The 23,304-nt window shown below is 43.1% G+C and overlaps 2 protein-coding genes and 1 long non-coding RNA gene across 8 annotated transcripts in view; 1 reads left to right on the top strand and 2 right to left on the bottom strand.

The window, feature by feature from the left end:
• Window positions 1-251: 251 nt before the first annotated feature.
• golm2 (golgi membrane protein 2) lies at window positions 252-15,020 on the bottom strand. Of its 2 annotated transcripts, XM_027008928.2 has the most exons (10): window positions 13,825-15,020; window positions 7,775-7,829; window positions 7,403-7,505; window positions 6,986-7,076; window positions 6,422-6,545; window positions 6,016-6,099; window positions 5,063-5,425; window positions 4,323-4,454; window positions 3,444-3,611; window positions 252-1,722 (listed from the first exon to the last, which is right to left on the bottom strand). In XM_027008928.2, exons 1-10 carry the CDS (start codon window positions 14,149-14,151, stop codon window positions 1,646-1,648), a joined length of 1,524 nt encoding a protein of 507 aa, XP_026864729.2. In that variant the 5' UTR covers window positions 14,152-15,020; the 3' UTR covers window positions 252-1,645. The 2 variants fall into 2 exon arrangements, with proteins under 2 accessions (XP_026864729.2, XP_026864731.2); XM_027008930.2 differs by lacking the exon at window positions 3,444-3,611 and having other exon boundaries at window positions 13,825-15,019.
• LOC113576694 lies at window positions 14,338-17,241 on the top strand. 4 transcript variants are annotated; one of them, XR_004775412.1, is made up of 4 exons: window positions 14,338-14,420; window positions 15,071-15,127; window positions 15,455-15,557; window positions 17,156-17,241. It is a non-coding gene; the product is annotated as an uncharacterized LOC113576694 (long non-coding RNA). The 4 variants fall into 4 exon arrangements; XR_004775411.1 differs by lacking the exon at window positions 17,156-17,241 and adding an exon at window positions 16,243-16,329; XR_004775410.1 differs by lacking the exon at window positions 17,156-17,241 and adding an exon at window positions 16,117-16,167 and having other exon boundaries at window positions 15,071-15,162.
• The window catches only part of fam189a1 (family with sequence similarity 189 member A1), a 109,177-nt gene continuing 101,933 nt past the window's right edge, over window positions 16,061-23,304 (bottom strand). For both annotated transcript variants that reach the window (XM_027008926.2, XM_027008927.2), the window contains 6 exons: window positions 22,491-22,626; window positions 20,250-20,328; window positions 18,332-19,030; window positions 17,854-17,925; window positions 17,147-17,469; window positions 16,061-16,574 (listed from right to left, as the gene is read on the bottom strand). In XM_027008926.2, coding sequence (XP_026864727.2) covers window positions 16,386-16,574; window positions 17,147-17,469; window positions 17,854-17,925; window positions 18,332-19,030; window positions 20,250-20,328; window positions 22,491-22,626 — 1,498 coding nt within the window. In that variant the 3' untranslated portion in view covers window positions 16,061-16,385. The remainder of the gene's footprint in view (window positions 16,575-17,146; window positions 17,470-17,853; window positions 17,926-18,331; window positions 19,031-20,249; window positions 20,329-22,490; window positions 22,627-23,304) is intronic.

A 23,304-nucleotide genomic window follows, 5' to 3' on the forward strand; every position in this document is an offset into this window, starting at 1 on the left:
GATTTACAATTTTTCTTGTTTACTACTGCCAGTCACATGCTTTAGTGAGGTAGGTCACTGCACAACAGTTGCTGAGAAAATGAGATTTACGTTCACTGAAAGGCTCCCTCTTCATGAACAGCCGTGCAGTGACAAGACCAATCCTTTGTCTTCTTCGAAGGGAAAAATACAAGCGTGAATACGCAAAGCTATATGCATGACCTACTTTTAAATAAGATACATACAGTACTGCAAATGTTGTGAAACTGAGAAATTGTATACATAAAACAGTTTATTGTAGAGTACCTTTCATTGTAGAGAAATATTGGAAAAATGGATCTCGCGTATTTCTGGAGCATGTTGTACTGCATCCTGATGCAACTATATACAGTACTGAGTCACAGTGATAGCAGGAAGTTTAGCATCAAATACAACTCCATTCTTTGGAAATATGGAACAAACTGCATGTTAAACTCAATTTTGTACAGAACTGTGCAGATTCACTTTAGTTTGCGAGCTCACTTAGGACACCCGAAACAATTGTATTGTTAAAGTACATTCAGTATGCTAACCTTCAAGCATGTTTTGCTCTATTATTATACGCACAAGTTAAGTCTATGCCCAAGATCTACAGATGAGTTGAAATTTTCTACAGCGTTCAGACAGTATTACTGGCCCCTTACATATGTACATCTATGCCTGCCAAGCTGTCAAAAAGCAGTTCCCCAGTTGGGCTCCACTTGGTCCGCTGGAATGACGTATATTGCTGTATCCAGGTGATGCAGTAGGTCTGTAGGCTGACATACAGGGACTGCCAACTACTTGCATGCAACCCCACCCTTACAAGACCGTGGACACACTCTGTAAAGATTCTTCAGCAGCAGGACTATAGGACATGCTTGTGTGCAATTAAGTCTGTATGAGTTTCCACTACTTTTACTCTTCTGGTGCTGCTGAAATAAGGGGAGATAAAAAAAAACAAAAACAAAACAAAACAAACAAAAACCTCTCTAACACTGCATTATTCAGTAATAGCCCCCCTGAAAAAGAGAAAACAATAATTAAATAATGTTCATCAGCACACTGCTTGGCTGTGGATTTAGTTTCATTTCTAGTACTACTGACATGCCACTATTCCGGAAAGCCATGTCCCCCTCTTCAGGCCTAGCAGGGTGGCAGACAATACCCCAAAGTATGTCTGTGTCCATTCATAAGTCCCTGTTATAGTCCAAGAGCAGGCTACTTCATTAAGAAAACTAACAACATATCCAATTTAAGAGGGAAGAAAAACTTTTCCATTTACATATTAAATGCAATCACATGTCCACACTATAGTTCATTCAATTAAATCCCAATTAATTTAGTTATAGGGGAAGAAAAAAAAGAACATTGCATTGAATTAAGTCAGATCCAAAACAGTCACCTACCCCTTTAGGATAGAATTAAATCCATAATCTATAGGCTGCTTAAAAAAATAAAAACAAAAGAAATGTGATTAAGGTCAAGAAAAGGTCAACTTGAAATAGTTGGATGGCTCGAAATCATATCCATCAGATCCAAAGCCGAGATGTTAGCCCAAGCAACTGTTACTTTTTCCTCCTCTTCCACTCTTGGTCACGTGAATAACAGAGGCATCCTCAGCTCTGGGTCTCTCTGGGGATCAGGCCTACAGGATGTCAATAGCTTGGTGTCGCTTGCCATAGTCCACAGCATGGTCCCCTGGACCTTCCCTGTCATCATCATCTGAAAGGCAAATTTAAACTAGTTCATTGGGATTTGAGCAGACACTGTTGGACAGGAAGGATGTCTTATCATTCTAAAGGATATGGCTGCTATAGGTAATACCACGCACAGCTAACCGTGTAGGTACCACAGGGACTCAGTATCATTAAAACACTCAAGTGTTATTTTGCTGATCTGTAAAACAAGGCATTACTACTGATGTTTGTGCTTTTCTTTTTTAAATGTATAGTTTATGATTTGTTGGGCTCTTATTATTGTTGATTTGAAGTTATATTTATATATACACTGGAATCTCTTTGAAACTCAACCTAGGTCATGTTACGAATAGTGTTATTTATAGTACGTGTTGAGGTCGGTGTTGTGACTCTCCTTGATAAAGACTCATTCTAAAATCTATCGAGAGACTCTTTTCATGTCATCATGAAATTAAAAAGCTTTTATTTATAGTACTGTATAGTGTCATGGAGATATTTTGTTTTATAGGTTGTTGGGCCCCATATCAGAGCACCATCAAAGTCTGTTTAATGTATTCCCTTCGAGTAGCACTCTCTATGCTGAGATTAACAATTAAGGTGTAGGAAGCTCTGAAAGGAACAGTCCTGATGAATTGGACAGAGGGTAAGTAGCAATTTAAAAATCACACAAGTAAACCTCTCCTAGTTCAAACACTGTTACTATAATAATGCTAAACTATGTTCCTGTTGAATAGCAATCTGAGATCAGTGTATTACAAATGTCTCAAGATCGTTACAGTCGATGACTCATGCTTCTCTAGTAAAAAATAGAGGCATGCACGTGTTTACTTTGCTAAACAATTGTTTTCAGTGATTGGGCTTCAATTTTTGAACATCAATAGCTTTTGCTTTGAAATAATACCAACACTCCTCATCAAAATCAATGGCCCATAAAAATGATTAAAATTAACTACATAATGCGTTGTTCACTTGTCTCTCAGTACATTGGTTACCAGTTGCTATGGTGGTAAAGAGGATTAACCAAATCAGGCCATATATTTTTTCTGTTTCTGTTCAAAAGGTAGAGCAAGTTAGCCATAGTAGTAATGCAAGTTCTGTCACAAATGTAAAATAACCAGCAACGACTTCAGTTCAATCCCAACAAGGAAGTAAAAAAAAATGGAATGGCCATAAAGTATTTTATTTCCTGTGCCTATTATTGCCTTTAATGTGGCAAGATTGGTTGATGGTAGAGCATGCCTTAAATAATGAAATGACAAATTCCATACACTACGACTGGGGATGCTATCCATTTTCCCTAGAGCCATGGTTTGGAAACTCAAGCAGGTGTGAAAACACCACATGAATGTGCCAGGTGAATGGTGCTAGGAGCACAAGGAGAATGTAGGGCAGAGCATTTGAGTGAAGCATGCTTAAATGAACAAACAAAAACACAGATGTGCACTGGCTCACTCTTGGCACTCTGTCCATCAGTTATTCAACCCACCCATTAGACAGAAGGGTCTCTTGGTGCTGTGAACTTATGCAAGCCAAACCAGTGACACCTAGTGAGGCAGAGGCAATGGTGACCTTAGGGTTGGGGCTTGGAGGAGGAAGCAGAAATGAGAGTGGGATTGAGGGGGTGGGGATCAGAGGAGGAGGTGGCGGCAATGATCGGGTCGAGGGTTGGGCTTGAAGGAGGAGGAGACGGAAGAGCGAGGCGAGGGACATGTCCCCCTCATCCACCGCACCCCACACGGGGCTCACCTTGGGCATCTTCCTCGCCGCCGTCACCATCCTCCTCCTCGTTGTAGGCCAGCTCAGCCTGCTTGTCAGCCTCGTACTCGCCCACGTTGCCGTCATCCCCGTTGTAGTCCGCCAGCTTGGAGGCGCCGCGCGGATCTACGGGGGACTCGTTCTCATCAAAGAACCGGCCTACAGAGGCAGAGCGGGGGGGAGGGGCCCGTCAGGATGGGGAGGGGTCAAGGGAGGAGGAGGAGAAAAGGAAAGAAAGAAAAAGAAAAAAGGAGGAAAGAGGCAAAAATTAGGGTGAAAAGAAAGTGACAGGTCATTGAGGGGGAAAAAAAAGGTAGAAGGGGAAGTATTGAAGGGAGTGAGAGAAGGGGGGTGGAGAAGAGCAAAAGGCAGAGTGATGGATTTGAATAGCAGGTTACATTAAGGAGGAGTCTTTCGTTAGCAGGAAAAAAGGTAATGGAGGATTAATGACAAAGGTAGCTGGGGAAGAGTGGAGATGATGAGGAATGCAAGAGGGGTAGGAGGAGAGAGGAGGTGAGGTGAGGATGGGTGGAGGGAGTGACAGGAAGGCGAGCAAAGCTGAAGCCAGACAGCAGTCACCAACCCATCCACCTCGTCACACATGGGGAGCCGAGACAGGGGAGAGAGGCCTGACACTGCAGGAAGGCTCTGCTCTGCCACCCCCGTTATGTTCAAATGAACACGTTATGTGACAAGAAGGAGCTGATCTGAGATCGGCACTCAGGAACAATTGCCTGATAAATACCAACCCCAGTATGAACTCCAGTTTTTGGACTAACTGGGGTAGAACGCCTTGCCTGACTTGACTGCATCACTTTATACACACGCGCACACACACGCACACAGGCCCACCCTCTCCCATAAACTTACTCTGTCGATGGCGCAGAGGCCCAACGAGGCCCGTGTCCCGATCGAGGCGGGGCTCAATGGGGTTGGGCAGGACCTGTACAGGATTCGGTGGAGGAGGCGGGGCCATTCCCTGGGCCCGCTGGCCATCAGGACCTGAATAGGAACACATTCACAGATCAACATCAGTCTGACAGTTGTATTGGGGGATTTCCCAGCAACATTGCTGCCACTACCCAACGATAGCTTAAAAGTCTGCCTGATCATCAACCAATGAACTAGATCAAACACAAAAGAAGTGTAGCCAGAGACCTGAAGCAAGAAACATAAACGTACACAGACAGAAACTGTTATAAAAATGACGCCCTTCAGTGACCTTAGAGAAATTACATTAGTCATTGTCCTCCACTAGAAATGAAAGAAAACAATATTTTAATGCCCTTGCATTACTTTTCCACACTTGCAGCCAGAATAATCTAAATCATACCGTGGCAATGTGAAAAGAAACTTAATCTGCCTGCCTTACTTGTACTTCCTCCCATTGGAGGAAACCTTGGACATTCAACAGATGTTAAGGGAAAAGTAGTCTGGAAACAGTAAGCTAGCAGCATTATTGGCAGCAAGTAAAGAACTGAATTAGAGCCAGACCCCCAGCTCAGTGTGTACTAAACTGTAATCTCCCCCCCCCTTTATCTGCACCACATTTTTCAGATCTTAAACAGAAAATTTCAATCTAAGTTGATGTGAGCATGGGCTTCCCTCACCTCTTAGCTGGCCCTGCTGTTCGCCAGCCTCGTCTGCCTGCACTGCCATCTTGCTGTTTTCACCACGGGCCACAGGCTTCTCCACCACCGCTTGGGGCACTTGCTGCTGGACAGGGGCAGCGTGGAACCCCCCCGTGATGTGGCCCGCACCCACATCACGGGGCAGCCCCAGTCGGTCCAGGGGTAGGCCTCGGGCTGTGTTGTCCCCAACTGCGGCTCCGCCCCCTACTCTGCCCACAGGCCCAGCTCCACCCCCTGCCCCAGCTCCACCCCCTTCCCCAGCATGGGGCTGCTCTTCCTTGCCCAGTGCAGCCATCTCCGCCACCTCTAGGCGCTTCTGCGTGATGGCTGGCTTCTTCAGGGCTAGAGGTACATTAATAATCAGGTTAATGAACTCACCTGGGTTATTGGTTACTTTTTTGGGCATACTAAATTCATGAGAAAAAAGTTTTCATGATGGACCTAGTTTCCCAAAAATGATGAATTCATGGATTTTAGAACATTTCATGGCATATATTAAATAACACTTAATTAGTTACATTGCTAGGACTAACTTAAGCTACTCCGCCATGCTAAGCTAATAGCCTGCTTCTCTGGAGTGGTAAACACGAAACACATCAGACTTTTCTCTAAAAGAGATTGTTGCTTTAATCTTGTTATGCCAAATTTTAATATTCTCAAATATATGATGAGCTATTTAACATTTTTTGCTGCTATCCACAAAATGTAACTGATTTTTGCTGAAATACAGGTCAAACGAGTGCATGTTACTTTAACAACATGATCAACAATTACATTCTGGGACCTTCTTATTTTACATGATGGGATAATTTTCTGAACACAGAAGCAATCTTGACCTGGACGTGTGCCTCAGTGAAGATCCATTTATAGGATTATCTGTGAAATCTAGGGAGATCTGAGCCAGTTTCTTAGTAGTACTTGTTGATACTCACTGAAGCGCACATCATCCATCTTTCCCACTTCACTGTCCTCAATGCCAGGCATGCCAGCATCACTTCCTGGCTTACCCATGTCCTCTGAGACAGGTGGGATTGGAGAATTAGACATTACAATTAAGGGGAACATAACATGCATTTATTGACATTCATCATTTCTAACTGCCACAAGGAGTTGTGTTACTGATGTGGAAGAAATCAGTGCCAGGTTCCAGGATAACTGGAGCAATAAACTATTCCCAAAGGCACACCGGGTATAGTCCTTGAAAGGCCATACAGCTGAGTCTGCAGTGCTCCAGCAGGCATGCAGCGTGGAAGCACTGACACTCAGAGTGTAGCCCTGACCCAGTGAGCTGCCCGCACCCCTAATACAGCGTGCATCTCCTCTGAATACATGTGCTACCTTTCATATGTGGGCCATCATGTTGGAGGTTGGCCACTGTGTGCCGCTCTGCTGCAGCCTCCACCTCCGTACCTCCCTCAGCTTCGGCAGCCACCGCACCGGCCTTACGAGGTTCCACAATGCCCTTAGGGTCAAAGAGCACGATGGTGGCCAGACATGATCAATTACAAGAACCCGGCAGGACCGGGTCAGGGAAATGTACAGGACTAAAATCAATCATCAGTTGCAAAAACAACAACTGTTATTTGTTGCCGCTCTGAACACTCTGGTTGCAGGCAGACTTCCTGCATTTCCTACTACAGGCCAGAGGGCAAACAGATCATGTTAAAGATCTTAACAGATGCTTACAGTGTGGCCTGTACAGATAACTTGCACAGTATGGAAATGGGCCCTCTAGCCAATCACAAAATTGTTTGGATCATCTTAACCAATATCAACAAACCCAAATTAATGTTTGGGGTGGGTGATTTGATGAATTGCATTCTCATGATCTGACAAATTATTAGAACATGTCAAACAAAAATATAAACCCCATTGCTTTGAGGATGATGCAGGTGCTTTTACCTGTCGGAGTTTGGCTGCCTGCTCCTCCATCGTCTTCCTGCTCTCCTCGTACTCATCTTTAAGCTGCGCTATCTGCCGCCCACACTGCAGGCTATGACACACACAAAGACATAACATTAGTAGTCAGGGTTTAACAGTAGTTTTTGCATCAAGAAATAATGAGAACAAAATAACTTAATTCAAATCTAAAGTGTCAAGTCAAAATGTTATGTGGAACCATATTTTAAAGCTCCAGATTTAAAATTCTAAACTAGGAGAAAAATGTTCATTAAATGTCTTAAACTATAGCTCAAATGAGATAAGAATGCAGTTCAAGATGAATGCATGTATACATAAATGATTATATAAACACATTTTTCCTGAGAAGTGCTGCAAAAGTGTGATAACTGCACCACTTGTTTTGCCCTTCTAACTCACCTTTCATATTCCAGCTTTCTCTCCAGGTTGGTGCTGTTTTTCTTCAGTTCCCTCAAGTGATCCTCCTGTCTAATGATCTCCTGCTTCAACTCCCTCACCTGCTCTGTAAGTGTACACACGCACGTGTGTACGCATGCATGCAGGTACCCAAGTGAGAGCCCCCAAGTGAAAGCCTTCATACATGATTTAATTATAGTTATTTTTTGGATGTAGAGCAAAGTTAATGACTACTAATGATCAGTGTTTCATTAAATGTATACATCATAACCACATCATTACTAAACTATGATTACAATGTAAAAACCTTTTACCCTTTATTACCAATGCATTTCAGAATAAATTAAATTGCACCCTCTAGTGCCCAATGCCTACCTTTCAGCCTGTGAATTTCAGACATCTGGACTGTGACATCACTCTGCAGCTTCATCTATGAAACAGAAGAGGAAGGCATCAGGAGTGAATGCTGGGATTGTGGACCACGACATAAATAAGCACCACACCAAGTGGACACAGCAATTGCCATCATTTACAAAGCATCAGTCTATGTATCAACAGAATTCTAAAGCTGTTCTCCATTTTGCACATACAGACATCACTGTCATTTATTACTTGAAACTTGGACTGGACATTCCATTTTACTTCTTTTTTTTTTTTTTTTACACAGCAGGCCTGATTACATAATTTTCGACTTGATATAAGCATTCCATACCACACTATGGTAAATCAAGAAATGGTGATATTACATGACCAATAGTATGCTTTACTCTGCTAGCTCACAATAACTGAATAATTATTTCTTCTTTCACAAGTTCTATGAAAAACACTTTCTTTTCCCATATCTTTCAGAATAATTTCAGAACTGCACTGCTCAGTTATAAACCTGAATAAAGATGTAAAACAGCAACACTGAGGAAGTTCAGTAAGACAGATCTGTAGTGCAAGCTTTATTTAGTAGCAACTTTAACACCACACAAGCTAAATTCAGCAATGACTCACACCAAGCCAAGTGTGGCAAAATCACTAAATGTTTTCCAACTGCTGTTCGCCAAGTAGTAAATGACAAAAGCTCAAATCTCCCACTCTGGCACAACAGAGAGAGTGTGGTTTCTGAGATGTGACTGGGAATATGGAGGGTGGAAAGACTTTAACAGATGGAAAATAACACTGTCTTGTGTGTTTAAGACAGCACAGAAATCCAACAAAGCAATGTATTGCCTTTTTGGAAGGAAAAAAACACCTAAAGCAAGGATTCTCATGAGCGTAACGATAATATTCTTTCTAGTTCTGTTTTGCGGTGTTAAACACACATTATAGAGAGGCTGGGTCCTGCATTTCACAGAAAATCAGATATTGCATAGGAAAAGGCAGATTTTACATTCATATTATGCACATAACCTCAACACAGAGCACTGGCTCCAGTGCACATAAGCAAACACTGCAGCAGGCTGGGTGGCTGTTTGTTTGCTTTTCTTTGAACAGTTTCAGCCACCTCCTCTTCACATTTGCTTTCTCTACATCTCTCTCACACACACACACAGACACAAGGTTGCAGTAAGCACACAGGAGAAGAAAGCCTAGAGCGTCTCAAGGATTCCCCCTGACCTCAAATCCTTTCCATGACATCACTATTCTGAGAGCTCCTGCCTAGCACAGCAAAACCCACAAAAATAAGCAGACCAAGGAGAAACCAGACAGAACACAAGACAAGACCAGCTGAGACAGACAGGGTGGGATACGCCAAAACTAGACAGCAGGGGCCTGGTGCAACAAATGAAGTGCTAATTTAATGAGCTAACTGCTTCCTGCAAGTATCATCTGCTCACACCAATCTGGTGCAACGCAGGAGGTGGACATGCCTATTCAAATCAGCAGTCTTAAACAGGTCCGTTATCAGGCATCCTGTATGAGCCATCTGGAATGTCTCTGGCAGGAACCTTCGTAATACAATCCCAGCCAGGGCAGCTACCTGGCTTGTTACAATAAACATCCTAGATATTCTCAGTCATGTCTACCTGATTTTAATGCAAGATAAATACCTTCTAAGGGAAGAAAGGGGACAGCATTCACCAAAAGCATACTAAAACGTCTGATTTCGCTTGTCACTATAAAAACAGGCTGAACTGATATAATCAACAAAAGTACAACATTATCGACACTGACTGGCTTTGTGACAAAAGCAATTTAGCAATCGATTCTATCGGACAACCCGCACATGCTGAGGTTCAAGCCTCAGCCAAACAGTGGGCAGTGATTAAGGTAGTTGACATGTAATCAGAAGGTTGCTGGTTCAAACCCCATTACTGCCAAGTTGTCACTGCTGGGCCCCTGAACAAGGCTCTTAACTCTCAATTGCTCAAGTTGTACTCAGTCATAATTGTAAGATGCTTTGGATAAAAGCTTCAGCTAAATGCCATAAATATAAATGAAACAACATGCTAAAGAAGAATCATTTCCAAGACTGCATTTCAGCTGAGTAGATAAGGAGACACTAAAGATGGAACAGGCATATGAACATTCCTTGCTCAAATGATCCATGTTCGACACAAATTCTGAGTATCTCAAAATCACATTTATTAATTGAAAAGGCACAGAACTGATGCAGGGCAACTGAGCAACTCAGACAGCACGTGTGGGTGAAGTCAGGACTTTGCTCACAGATTTCTCACTTGACAAATAAAAGGACATCACTTCTCTGTTTAAATCACTCTTACCAAATCTTCCATTCTGTACCTGACAGATCCAAAGCATAACTGACTACCCTACCTTCTTCCAGCTGCTGAAGGACTACCCAGCTCTGCCTTTTCCATTAGCCAGCCTGGACAGCAGGCCTGTAATCCCTAAGGCCTGTAATCCTTTCATTTCTGGTTAAGCATCACTCAGTGTACCAAATACATGTCCTTGCATAAGGCCAGACTATGCAGAACAGGTCTAATAAGAAATATAAAGTTGAATAATATCTGTTTTATTATCATGAGAGAGGTTTACTCTGACAACCAGTGAGATAAGGGGCAAGAGGAGGGGCCAAGAAGCCCAAGAACCTATGACAAAAGAATGTGTGCAACACAAAGGAAATTAAGGGATCATAAAACAATATAAAATCAGGAGTGGTATCGAGTGGAATGGGCTCCCTCGATGTAGACATACAACTTGTGTCGAAAACAATGGTTATAACTTTCATGGTTTCATTTGCTTAACACTGATGTAATCTTTAAAGTTGTTTTAAAGATTTCATGAGGCTTTAATCATTACAGCTATACACCCTTGAATATTTGTTCTACTGGGTGTTTTACTGGGTTAAGTGATACTTACAGGATTTATTTTTAAAAACAAAGTCTGAGTAGGATTTTTTTTCCCCATTCACAATAAATAGATAAAATTGCCCAAAGTCGTATGAAGACATTTGTGCTGTTTCAGACTGTCTGAAACATAAAAACATAAAAACCTATGTTATCGCAGTTTCATGGTTAGGCACTGTGTATCTAGACAGTCACCTCTCAGTCAATCCCTAAACCATTAAAATCTGGAAAGTGTCTCAAAATTAGTATAATGGCCATGTTCGTTTAAGTCCAGCCAAACCAAATATGTTTCAACCAAGGAAACAATATTCCAATACAAAGGACAGCTGTATGCTTGACTTGTTCACTTGTGACCAAATAAAATTAATAACAAATTAACACAATTGTTCAAATGTCCCTAGCACCAATCCTGGAGGTCCCATTGACTTGATTTTAACTGCCTAAAGACATCAAGTCCAAGATGGGTCACAATTTCTTGCAACTCAATGATGGCAAAACGGAATTCATCATCATTAGGAATGGTCATGAGCACCTCAGCACAAAAGCATATCCGGAGTCCATATCAGTTAAGCCTCAAGGCCATATCAAAAACCTAGGCATCACAAATGACTGGAACATAAGATTTAAAAGCAGTGTTAGCAATGTCAGAATGTTAGAACAGTGTTCCATCATCTGTGTAACATAGCCAAGGTTATAAGTACTATAATGAGATATAAGGGCTGGAGTATCTTCAAACCCCCCCGGGTATATGTTAAAAATCCAAGGTTATAAATAAAACCCATATTTATTTCAGTTTGAATCCTGAGACTGGCATTGCTTAAAGCAAGCAGCAGGCTATGTCTAAGACACAATGAACACAATCCAAACAATGCCTTGAGCAAACACCCGTGGTCTGTCAGCATACAGTTCTGAGGAAAGGACACTCCCCCATGTCTGTGGGCAAGGGGCATATCAATATGCTGGGAGAACAAAGGGAGGAGGAACAGCCCTGGCTGTAGGCTCTGGAGGGACCGGTCTGGCCAGCTCAGACCTAGCAGCGCAGAGGGAGCCCTGACAACCAGGTCTCAGCTGGGTCACACAACGATTGAAAGCCTGGGGGGTGAGACAACAAAGCAGTATGGAGCAGGATGGATCCTTCGACCAGTCACAGCTCAGAGGCCTGTGCTGCTTCTTGGCATGCTCCCAGTAGCCCGCAGAGACAAGGGCCAACCTGGGCCGTGGGGCAGAACTTCACGGACAGCAATCCAAGGACAGCCAGCAGCGGGTGCATTAAATAACCAATAATTTTCCACATTTGTGCTCTGGGAGAACTGAGAAGTGGGCATGTAAAACAGAGACATGACAGAAATTTGACTATGATTCCCCCACCACCAACCTTTGCAGTAAAGCGCTGCTTGTAGAAAGAGCTGCTGAAAAGCTCAGCATTGCCCTGAGCATCCTGCTGGTAAAGACAAGACAGCCATGACACTGCAAAAGGAAGAGATCTGTAAACATATCTGCCATGCCCAATGTCTTAGGTAGTTACAAATGCCATGTTGACATTAAACGTCTTTTATCACATTTTTTTACAACACACATTTCAGAATACCAAGCTACACATCCCGAAGAACAACAATGTGGTCCATTATCATCATTGCTGAGTGGAGAAGGACAAAATCGGAAAAACTAGAAAAACCCACACACATGAAGCTGCACACGGTAGCCTTGATTGAGTTGCATGAATGGCTTTCTACACCTTATGACAGCGAAACATTTAGGGCCCTTCTTAAAGCCACTGCTTCTGGTTCATGAATCATAAACCACTGTCACTTTCAAAGGGCTGTTAGTTTACATAACTCAAAGTGTGCAAAATCAACCAAGAATTTTTTTTTCCTCCCAAGTCCTTGGCAAACCGTTTAGTAGTGTGGTGATTAGCATACAATTACATCTGATTATTGAATAGATTTTAAAGTGTAATGTATTGTATGGTTCGCTCGAACTTGAATTTCTTTACTGAAGAGAAAATACTACAGTTTCCTTCAGGATCAATAAAGTGTTATCTAATGTGAATAGTTATTTCAAATTACAGACCATAAACTTTACCTCAAAGTATTGAATGAAGCTAGCAGTGAAACGCAACACATCAGTAACTCAAGTCACAACAATTCATATAGAAAACTTCAAACTCTCTTACTCAACTTCTAAATCAAATTTCAAAAGAGCAAAGGGTCAAGAGTTTGGGCTCTCAGGGAATATGAGATCTTGGATGCAACTGGACTTGCATCTAGCCAAGCTAAAATCTGATTTTATAATTTCATTTTTAGAAGCCCCACCCCCCAAAACACCACTGGCAATTCATTTCCAGTACTTTATTACCTTTCTTTGAAAGGCCTTTTGTCAGCAGTTGTTTGGCTCAGTGCTCCTGGGACAACTTTTGGATAGTATCACTTTTGGTGTTTCACACTGCCTGCCCTGCTGTTGTCTAATATGGGCTTTGTGTTTGGTCAGAAATTAGATCAACCAGATGCAATCTCATTTTTTCCTGGAGGAACAAGCTTTATAAATGCCTGAAATCTTTGAGCCTTCAGTTCAGTCTTAAATATTTAAAACACACAAAATCCATACAGTATATATTTAAAAGAGTTGTTTAAAAGAATTATATTCAATGTTAGTCACTTGACTGAAACGCCTTGTCAAAATAATACAGGTTGTTTCGTTGTATTGAAACAGTAATTAAACGGTTTAACTGACTTTGAAAGGAACATTACTATCATCATAACCATAAATTGAGACAATCCATCACAGAGCCTCGTTGTTAGCTTTTATAGTCAAGTCTATGTGTCTATTGTTCAAATAGATTAAGACTGAAGTGCGGTGAGGGACGACGACGTCCACTGTCATTTATGGCAACTTCTGCAAGTTGCTCTGGATAAGAGCAAGAAATGCCGTAAATGTAGTTAAATGACAGAAAATTGAACACGTTCACACCGTGTAGTGTATTCGTAAAGACACGATTAAAAGAGAATGCAGCGTGCCAAGGACAGAAAGTACGAATGCAGAGTGCCAAGTACAGAAAGAACTGGTCATCAAATAGAAAACTAGGCGGCTACAAAATACTGACCCATCATGTAAGAAAAAAGTACCCACCTTTTCATCTGTGCACTTTTTGACCAGCGCATCCCGAGCTTGCAATTTGCCCTCTAGGACGCTGTAGTCCCCATCTTTCTGATCGATCTGTTTCCTGTGTGTGTCAACCTGCAACATCAGCTCTGAATTGCGCTTCTCCAGGCGGCTCCGCGCCGCGTCCGTGCGCTTCACTTGCGTCTGCACCTCGGCCAACTCGTCCAGCAGACGCCCGTGTTTGCTGGACACGGTCCAGTAGTTGTAAGACAGGAGAACGATGATCACCATGAGCGCGATGAGAATGAAGGATGGGAGACGACCTCCACGTCGATTTGCTCCAAACCCAACCATTGCGAGACTCAGACTCGTCAGTCTGCTTGCCAGACTAGAGTAATATCTGAATTATGTCTAATTACGTTTATAAGACGCACATTTTGTCGAACATATTCCCTGGCGATCTAGTTCAACAACACGATGACCTTCAGTACACCGATTCGTGTAAGTGATAAGTGTGATTTCTTTCCCTTCCGCACAGTTGGCGACTCGTTTTTTTTCCTTGTTTGCATTCGTCCGACGCCGGAGGATGAAACGAATCGACGCGGAGATGTGGCCTAACTCAGGTGTAGCGTTAAACCAATTGTTGAAATCATGTCTAAATACACTAATAATACCTTTAGATCATTTCTTAACATTCACAGTACCTCCCAGCTACGTTAAGCAAGCGATTGACATAGCTAGATAAGGTTAGCTATGCTAGCTACACTACACTGGCTAATCAGCTAGCATAGCTATGATATCGGTAGTGCAGAAAGCGTGTAGTTCTCACAAAAGTGCTTTACTGCTGCTGTTTAGAAATAAACGATTGCTTGCTGATTTTTAAAAGGAAATATAGCTAATGACAGCAAGTTGACTGAGCCATACACAAAGTGTCAAAACCAATCAGCTAGCTCGCTAGCTTACTCCTGTTGTCTATGTAAAAAGCCCCCAGCAACCGCTAACATGGACACGCGCGTAACTATATTTGGTGAACGCGCATAAGCGCGCGCCACTATATTCGGTGAACGCGCGTAACGCAGGAACTCCGAGAGCTGGCCAAGCTATCCTTACCTCAGCTATGACAAAACCCTGAACTAAATGAAACTCTTGCCACGTATACTTATATAAAGCAAAAATGTACAACTAAGCTGTGTAGACGTCGTGTGGTTGTTTATGTATGTATGTAGTTATTTATTTATTTATTTACTTACTTTTGGTGAATTGTCTTAACCAGTAAAGGCGAAGATTCCTTGACGAACACCCTGAGATTCAAGTAGGATCATCCAATCCGGTAATACAACTGTGGCAATTGAACGTTACTGATTGGTTAGTTACCAATCTTCCACTTCAGATCAATAATGATTCTATATTCCAATAAAAAAGAGGTGGGCGCTGTATTAAATTGGACAGATCAGTCTATCCTCTGCCCGGACCAAAGACCATATATACTGCGTACAGTCTACTGTAAAATATAAAACTATAAATTATTATATACTATATTTTTTCCGTAATATCTTAAAGTTTTCTAAAAACTATTAACTATAAAGACGACGTCTTCACCCTTATAGAATTGCAAAGCTTTAAAAGTTTCCTGCTGCCCTGCTTTCTTTGATCTTAGGAGGTGATGAGCTTCCTGACGCATCAACACTGCTGAGCTGCGGCAGGTAGTAAAAATGATCTGCTGCCACCTGGTGGACAAATGGTAATTTTCACATTAAAAGGTACGGATATAAGCTACGGATTTTGTTAGTTATTGTTTTAACAGATGGATAACGTGTGCATGAGATACTGCTGTTTTGATCCTGCTTATTCAGTTGTAAAATTGCATTTTTGATTGATAACTCCTTAGAATTAATTGATCTAACAGACTAATTGAAATATCACAAATAATGGTGACCACACAATGGGGAAAAATCTAATCATCTGTGGTACACAAGGCATCAGTAGTTTAGTTACATATTCTGTTTATAAGAAAATTAGCCTCAGTTTCAGGGCAACAGCAAATGGACAGACAGAATTACAAAGTGATTTTTTTTTTAATTTGTAACACTGAAAAGAATCATATCACACTGAGGTAAGATAAATAATCCAGCGTTTTGAAGTTCTTCATTCTTCAGTGGCACATGATGAGCGACAAAGTTTTGTCCTAAACATCTCACAATGCCTGTAGGAGTGGTGCGTTCAAACAAGCTTTCCATCGGCATCACAGTTTCACAGAGTCAAGTCTGTCTGTCTTGCCCCTTGAGTGCTTTGTCCTTTCTCCCCATTTGTCTTACACAGATCTCCAAACTCCAAACTTGCAGATGTTTTGCCTCTTTGACAGCAAAACTAAAAAAAAAACACACCCGTAAGGGTGAATATTCTTTTATGATTTTGTTGTGTTGTTTTTTTGTTTTTGATTGTGAGCCGAGGGACCCCCTTCCCCCCGGGATGACTTTTCTGAGTGCTACTGTTTCTGCTGACGAAAGCTAGGATCCAGCCTTGGCACAGTGCTTGGGAAACACAGGGCTTTGCGGGCTCCTGGTCCCTGGCTTAGCATGAGCTCTGGGTCAGAGTATCGTTTCTCTGCACACGCTGACGAGGCTTCGGGGCCGACGAGGGCGGCGTTGACCCGGGCTCCCGGGCGGGTGGTGCGGAGACGTGGATGGTGAGCTCAGAGCTCCACAGCTGTGCAGGTGCAGATCGTCATGAATGTTCTTTCTGGGACTGCTCACTGCTTGCCTGGTCTGGGACATCACCTGCGCAGAGAGTTTGAAGAGTAGTCTGTAAGGCAGAGGATATCAATCCAGCCTGCTAGTTGGTCCACAATTTCCTTCCATTCGACTTCAATGGCTGATCTGCCTTTCCACTGCATGGTGCATTTCTTGATTACACGTTAGGAAGTGGGACAGAGTAAAAATGCGGAGTGGCTGTGAAGACTGAAGTTAGAACCGGCCATAAACTTGTACCAGTGCATTTCACAGATCCTTGCGTAGTGAAGTTCACACCTGTTAGGTCTGTTCAATTTTGCCTTTGAAAGTGTTTGGGTAATGAGTATACTGAGTACATAGCAACAATAAAAAAACCAAACAAATTCATGTTCTTTTCATGGTCTTAGTTTTTTTGTGGTGTACTGTACACACACACACACACACACACACACACACACACATATATATATCACATATATATATATCACATATATATATATACACACACACACACACACACACATACATATATATATATATATACACACACACACAAATGTATTTTACATGTACGTTCTAACCTGCTGTTAACTTCACACTTCCCTGGTCTTTTGTCTCACCTGATCCAGAATACTGGCACTAAAAATGGCCTCCTCCATGTGCTTCTCATCTGATTTGATGACGCACTTGATGCTGTTGACTACCTGCTGCACCTCAGGGGGGAAGGAACAGCTGGAGTGCTCCAGGAATCTGGCCACCAGGATCTTCGTGTCTTTGTAGGTCTTGAGGTCCGCCAGTGAGCGGGGGCGCTCAGAGGAGGCGGGGCGCAGGGGGTAGGCTTTAAAACGGAGGTCCGCCTTCCCACCCTCCTTCTGCTTCTTGGCCCCACGGCTGCTGTGTTTGGTAAACCGGGACACCGTGCTGCTAGAGCGCTCTGCGTAGGCTGGAGCGGGACCCAAAAGGAAGATGCATTGATGAACGCATAACGTTTGGTCTGTTACACACCTTCGTACTACGTGAGTTGCAAATTCCTATGCGATTGCACTTACATCTCAGCCGAGGAATGCTCTAACACAGAGTTACGCTCTACGATGGCATTTTTTCCATGCATCAAATTGAACTCCATACCTTTATTCATACCTTGAATGGAACATTGTACGGTATGAATTGCTTTACTAAGTGCCATGCTAATGCATGGTCAGATTTATGCTACTAGTGAGGGAGCCCCATCCCAGCACTCCGGGCCTCAGCGGTTCTCTCTTTGGCCTGTGTTACACTGGGCATGTACACAGCTCTGCTGCAACAGTGAGTAGGATGCAGCCACTACCGTGATCAGAAGCGGTCTGCGGGAACTCCTCCTGTGCTTGGTTACCCGCAGAGGTACAGGAACAGCTTTCACCTGCACAGAGATGCACTGCTTTGGTGGAGAACTAGAAGTGAAGTTAAGACCTCTGGCTTTAGTCCATGTTTACCTATGATATTCACCCACTTAGGCCAGCCTGTCAGTTAAATGGTGTTGGAAACTCATTTAAATGGCCTTAAATCGTTATTTGGATTCTAAACAGCTCAGCAGTCCTCAAAATGCAGTACCAATCCAACTGTGTTTGACAAAATTAAAGTGGTGTGTATGGTACAGGCTGGTTGGTAGCCAGGCTCACCTTTTTTAAAAATAATCAAGCAGAAGCTATAGACAGCTTTTTCCATTCAACTTTCACTTTTTGTTATCCCTTAAGAGTTAGAAGGGTGTGTGTGTGTGCGTGTGCGTGTGTGTGTGTGTGTGTGTGTATATGTGGAAGCTCACGTACTTCTGTCTATGGAGTTACAGGAGATAGGGTCACTGGTGGAGCGCACGATCCGCGCCAGGGTGCGGTAGCGAGGGGCTCGGATCCCTCGCACTCGCTCGCAGGTCAAGGAGCCACTGTGGGCTGAGGTAGATGAGGGCTGTGGCATTGAGGAGGAAGATGATGAAGAGGCTGACGGGGACCAGACACTGAAGCAGAGCCGTGGTCCCCGGGCTCGCCCGGGAGGAGACGGCGGGGAGCAGGATGGGAGACTAGAGGTGAACGCCGCCCCTGCTACACGGGGCACAGCTCCGGGGGACGCACAGGTCTGGGCTTCTGTTGGTGGAGCAGTGGGTAGGATGAGCTTCTGATTGGCTTGCTCTCTCCACCATGCAGAGGGCGGGCTGACTGCGGTGCTCTCTCCCTTCTCTGGGACGGCAGCATTCTCCGGGGACCAGTCGGGTGAGTGGGCCATCGAGTCCCGTGCGACAGAAGCCTCACTTTGGAGGAGTCGGCTGCGTGACGACGTGTGACAGCGGAGCGGCGAGCAGCTGCTGCCTTCCAGGCTGCCACAGCTGTCGGTGGCGGGAGCTCTGCGTAGCGTCCCGTACGGGGAGATGTCGGAGCCCTGCACCTCCAGCGAGCACAAGTCCTCAGAGGAGCAGCTCTGGTCAGGGAGGTCAGCCAGCTCAGACACCATCAGGGAGGCACTGTCCACTGACGCTGTGACATTGAGAGAAAACAGAATTTTGTGTATCTGTAACTCACCTGCTGAAGCTGGTAGAGTAAGGTGTTAGCAATACCAATGTTGTGGGTTTGAGTACCAGGGAACACACCTACTGTAACACTGATAAACAGTTAAGACGCGTCTGCCAAATTCTTTAAATGTAATTTGCGTGGGAGAGAAATTTGACTTGATACTGGGGAATAAACATCATATACATGAAATATAACCATTTATATTCCCTATGATTATATTATATATTGTATATAAATTATTGTTATTATTATTATTTCATCTTGTGATTGTAAAACCTTCTTTGTGTGAGCTATATAAAAAGGGATCATCAAAAAGTTGAAGTTTATGAAAGTTTATAAGTTTGTGCTATTTGTTTCAACCTGAAGAAGACACCTTTCCACATTTTTCATAGAGGTTTATCAGAAACTCTTTCTAAAGTAAAACTTCTCTCTCACTCAAAATCTCTCAACCTTCACCTCTAATCACTGTTTTTAACATAACTGAATCATCAGCTGTAATCTGCTCTTGTCTGTGATGGTGCAAACTAAAATATAATTGTTAATGACGGAATATAGCACAGTACACAGAAGTCTGGTTCTCTGGGGTACTGTAGCTTCATACATATTAAAGCTGCTTGCAGTAGATATCATAGCCTGTATAATGGCTAATAAAAGGTTGAGGCTCCATTGCAAAGATGAATCTATTACACTTCTTTGCTAGCCTGCCTCCTATATGGGAAGTGGGAGATGCTGATACAACGGAAATAAGAGACTCTATTTTAATTTAAGATACATTACAGAGGCCAATAACAGTGTATGTTCTGCTAGAATACCTGATATACTGTGGCTTTACAGTATAGTAGGCCTGGGCATGGGTAATAATCTATAAATAATAGTATTCATTATTTTTTATTTGGTACTCAGTAAAGTACAGCTCAAGGATCAGGCCAACAGATGTTACAACAAGAAGATCTGTTACTGCTGCTAGTCAACTGAGATCCAGTCCAACTCACAGCAACAGAGCTGGTTTGGTCACTTCTGCCTGCGGTTTTAACTTATCCTATGCCACATCATATGAACCTCTATAGGAAATGCACTATAAAGCCTGAATGCACATCAGTGTTCTAGAAACTGTTTGTGAGCAGTGCTGATATGACATGTGCTCTGTAAGCAGTCCTGCAGTTTCTCTGTGATTCCTCCTCACCCTGATTGCTGAAGTTTGTGGCTGTGTTCCTCTCACACACGCTGGACTCTGTAGCCTGTTGCTCCAAACTGGTGGTGACCTGCAGCAAAGTGAAAAAGCAAAATCTTCACACATTTCTACCAGCTGCAGTGGTCTAACGTGATAAAGTGTATTTGCATGCACTCGGTTTGTGCCAAGCTGTCATCGTAAACCCGGGTAAGTACAGGGAACGATAAACAATGCTGATTTTGTTATTTCTCCTCCCAGGCTTCCTACTGCGGACTTCTGGAATAGATGTCAATTGAAAAAGGTGCTTCTCCTGCTGTTAAGAGGGATTAGGAACAGCCGCAGGAGGAGGAGAACACTAAAGGAGAACATCTGCCAACGAAGAGTCTGAGGGACCCTGACATCTGGCAAGCCGGCAGGGTCTCGGAGTGGCACTGGCAGCAACTAAACAGCAGGGGGCAATGTTGTGCTCCGAACACCAGCGTGCTGTGTATTGACGTGCATTTGCTGTGTTTTCGAGTTTGTTAAGTTGCATTTTAAATAGTTTAACTTGTTTGAAGACCCTGTAAGGAATCCCAATTAGGGATTACAGTAATGTACACGGAGACCAGAAAAGTATACTAAATGACAGCACAGTTTAAACAGCAAGGATGGCTCATGAAGTGTGACAAATGTAGTAATCTGGCTATCATTCTGTATCCTGCAGCCAAGTTAGTTCTTGTTAATGAACTAATAAGCTCTGAGAAATCAGCAAGAATGCCCTCTTTAGTTAAACTGCCTTTGCATAAGCCTACAAATCAATACTCGTGTCTGGATTCTCTCAGTGATTACAGGTAGAACAGGAACAGGTAAGAAAGTGATTTACTCTTTTTGCCATTTTGCTGGTCCGTCAATAGATTCTAAATAAACCAGGGCCTCTTTTAGCTTTTCTTCTCAAATTTCTCTCAGTAGCCATAATAAAACCTTCAAACGAGTGTTTAATCACTGCCTCGGCAATGGGCCTGGAGTGGCGAGAACAGCCCCTTTGTAACTCTTCTCACGGCACCCAGCACGCTTGTTGCTTTTTATTATTGAGGTAGCTAGGGGGAAATCTGACAGGATTCATTGTCAAGAAGTGGACAAATGGACCAAAGCTTTCACTACTTTCTTCTCCTTTCCTTTAGCAGAATGGAATTCCTCCTCATCGAGGATCTACGGTGCTGTTCCAGTGAAAATTATAACCCATCACAAAAGGCACTTGGACTAATCCCCCCACCCCACACCGTCAAGTGCTCAACAAGAGCTCTTGAACAGTGCAGCCTCACGTAGACAAATGGGAGTAATTGAAAAAGAGTAACAATCTGAGAGGACAGCATACGCACACCGTACCTGCCTCATAAAAGCGTATTAGCCACGGAGGGAGAGCTGCCTGTATGAACAATTACCAGCACCAGCAGTGATGGATCGCCAATTTAGGGCTTCGTGTCCACAGACCTCACTGAAATGAAAGTGTTATCATACTTTTTATGTGCCATTACAGGTGACGTGAACTTGGCGCTCTCTAAGATCAGGCCTGCAGAGGTCAGCACTGAATGGGGTCAACTGGAGAGGGAAATCTCCCAGTGTCTTTAATGGGTGTCATTTATCATGCACTGTAGTCTGTCTCTCTCTCTGCCTCACACATATGTACACACATACAGTGATAATTGAATCTCCTTCACACTCTGGTGAACCAAGACCGACATGACTCCCAACTGCAAGTCTCCAAAGATGAGCTGCCTTGTATACGGACTTCTTGCTGTTTTGGCTAAGTTTAGGAGTTTGAGACTGACATGAACAGTATGCATTGCCTCTCCTATTCTTTTTCCTTTGCTTAAATGAAAAGACAACCACATTTCCGAGCTTTAGCTCAGAGATCAGAGATCTACACTCAGAGATCTACAGCCAGTCCTGTTCCATTTTTGTCCTGCTCCATTTTCGTCCTGTCCACGTTTGTCCTCGCACACCACAGCCAGGTAAATCAATTTTCTGCAGTCCTTGGTTGGCTGACTCAGGTGTACTGGGAGCTAGTGAGAATGAACCGATGAGCTGGCTGTGGGGCCCAGTGAGTGGAGTAACAAAACCCGTAAAGCCTGACAACCTTCAGGTTAGATTTCCTCATTTGTGAGGAGCACTGATTCCATTTGGCTGCTGCAGTGAGTCCAGGTGATACAGGTGAGAGAGAAATTAGAGCTGGACATGGAATGGACCTAACAAATGAATGAAGGTGCTTCTTACCTGGCTGGCCGGGGTCTGACCTACCACTGACTCGTATGGGGGCGGGAGCTCTGATGGGTACACCGTGCCTGGGCTGTTGATGGGCACACCATATATGGCGCTGAAGGGGGAATGCGGGAAGTCTAGATGCAGGCTTCTGATGATGGAGGGAAAAGGCGGTTATATTAACCTCTGGCATCCCACCCACCAAGTGAATTTAAAGAGACAGTCACTCAGCATTCAAGACCACATTTATGTGTTTTTCTCTGCTCTAACACACCTGATGCACTTTGTGTATGGCTCAATAATTAGCTAATGATCCAATAAGATTAGAAACAATAATGTGCAAAGCAGGGGGTCACAAGGGTTAGGACTAGGAGCTACTGACTTACACTGTTATGGAAGTAAGAGCATGTTTGTCTCAATTTATATTTGTAAATAATTTGTTTGCTTCTCTGATCTGGCTACACTCACCAAGGCAAATTCTTTGTATGTGTGACATATTTGGCAAAATAAAGTGACTCTCATTCTATTGGCACACAGTAGGTCTTCCAATATAATCAACAAGAGTCATATGTATAACAACCTAGAATATACAAAACACAACTATAATTCATAACTTACAGTACACATATACTCTGAAAATCAAAACTGAAAATGCACATTGTGCACCTTTATCCAGATTCTTCACAAAAAAAATTACACGTATTATTAAACACTCCTCTCATCTCCTCTCCTCTTCCTTCTTCTGCTTGTTTCCTTCAGTCTCCTGGAGCAAGCGTTATGATGTCATGCCAAACAGGTGATTTGTAGCCTCTTGCATTCCTGTGTGCAC

The sequence above is a fragment of the Electrophorus electricus genome, chromosome 21 (assembly GCF_013358815.1).
Source record: "Electrophorus electricus isolate fEleEle1 chromosome 21, fEleEle1.pri, whole genome shotgun sequence".
NCBI lineage: Eukaryota > Metazoa > Chordata > Actinopteri > Gymnotiformes > Gymnotidae > Electrophorus > Electrophorus electricus.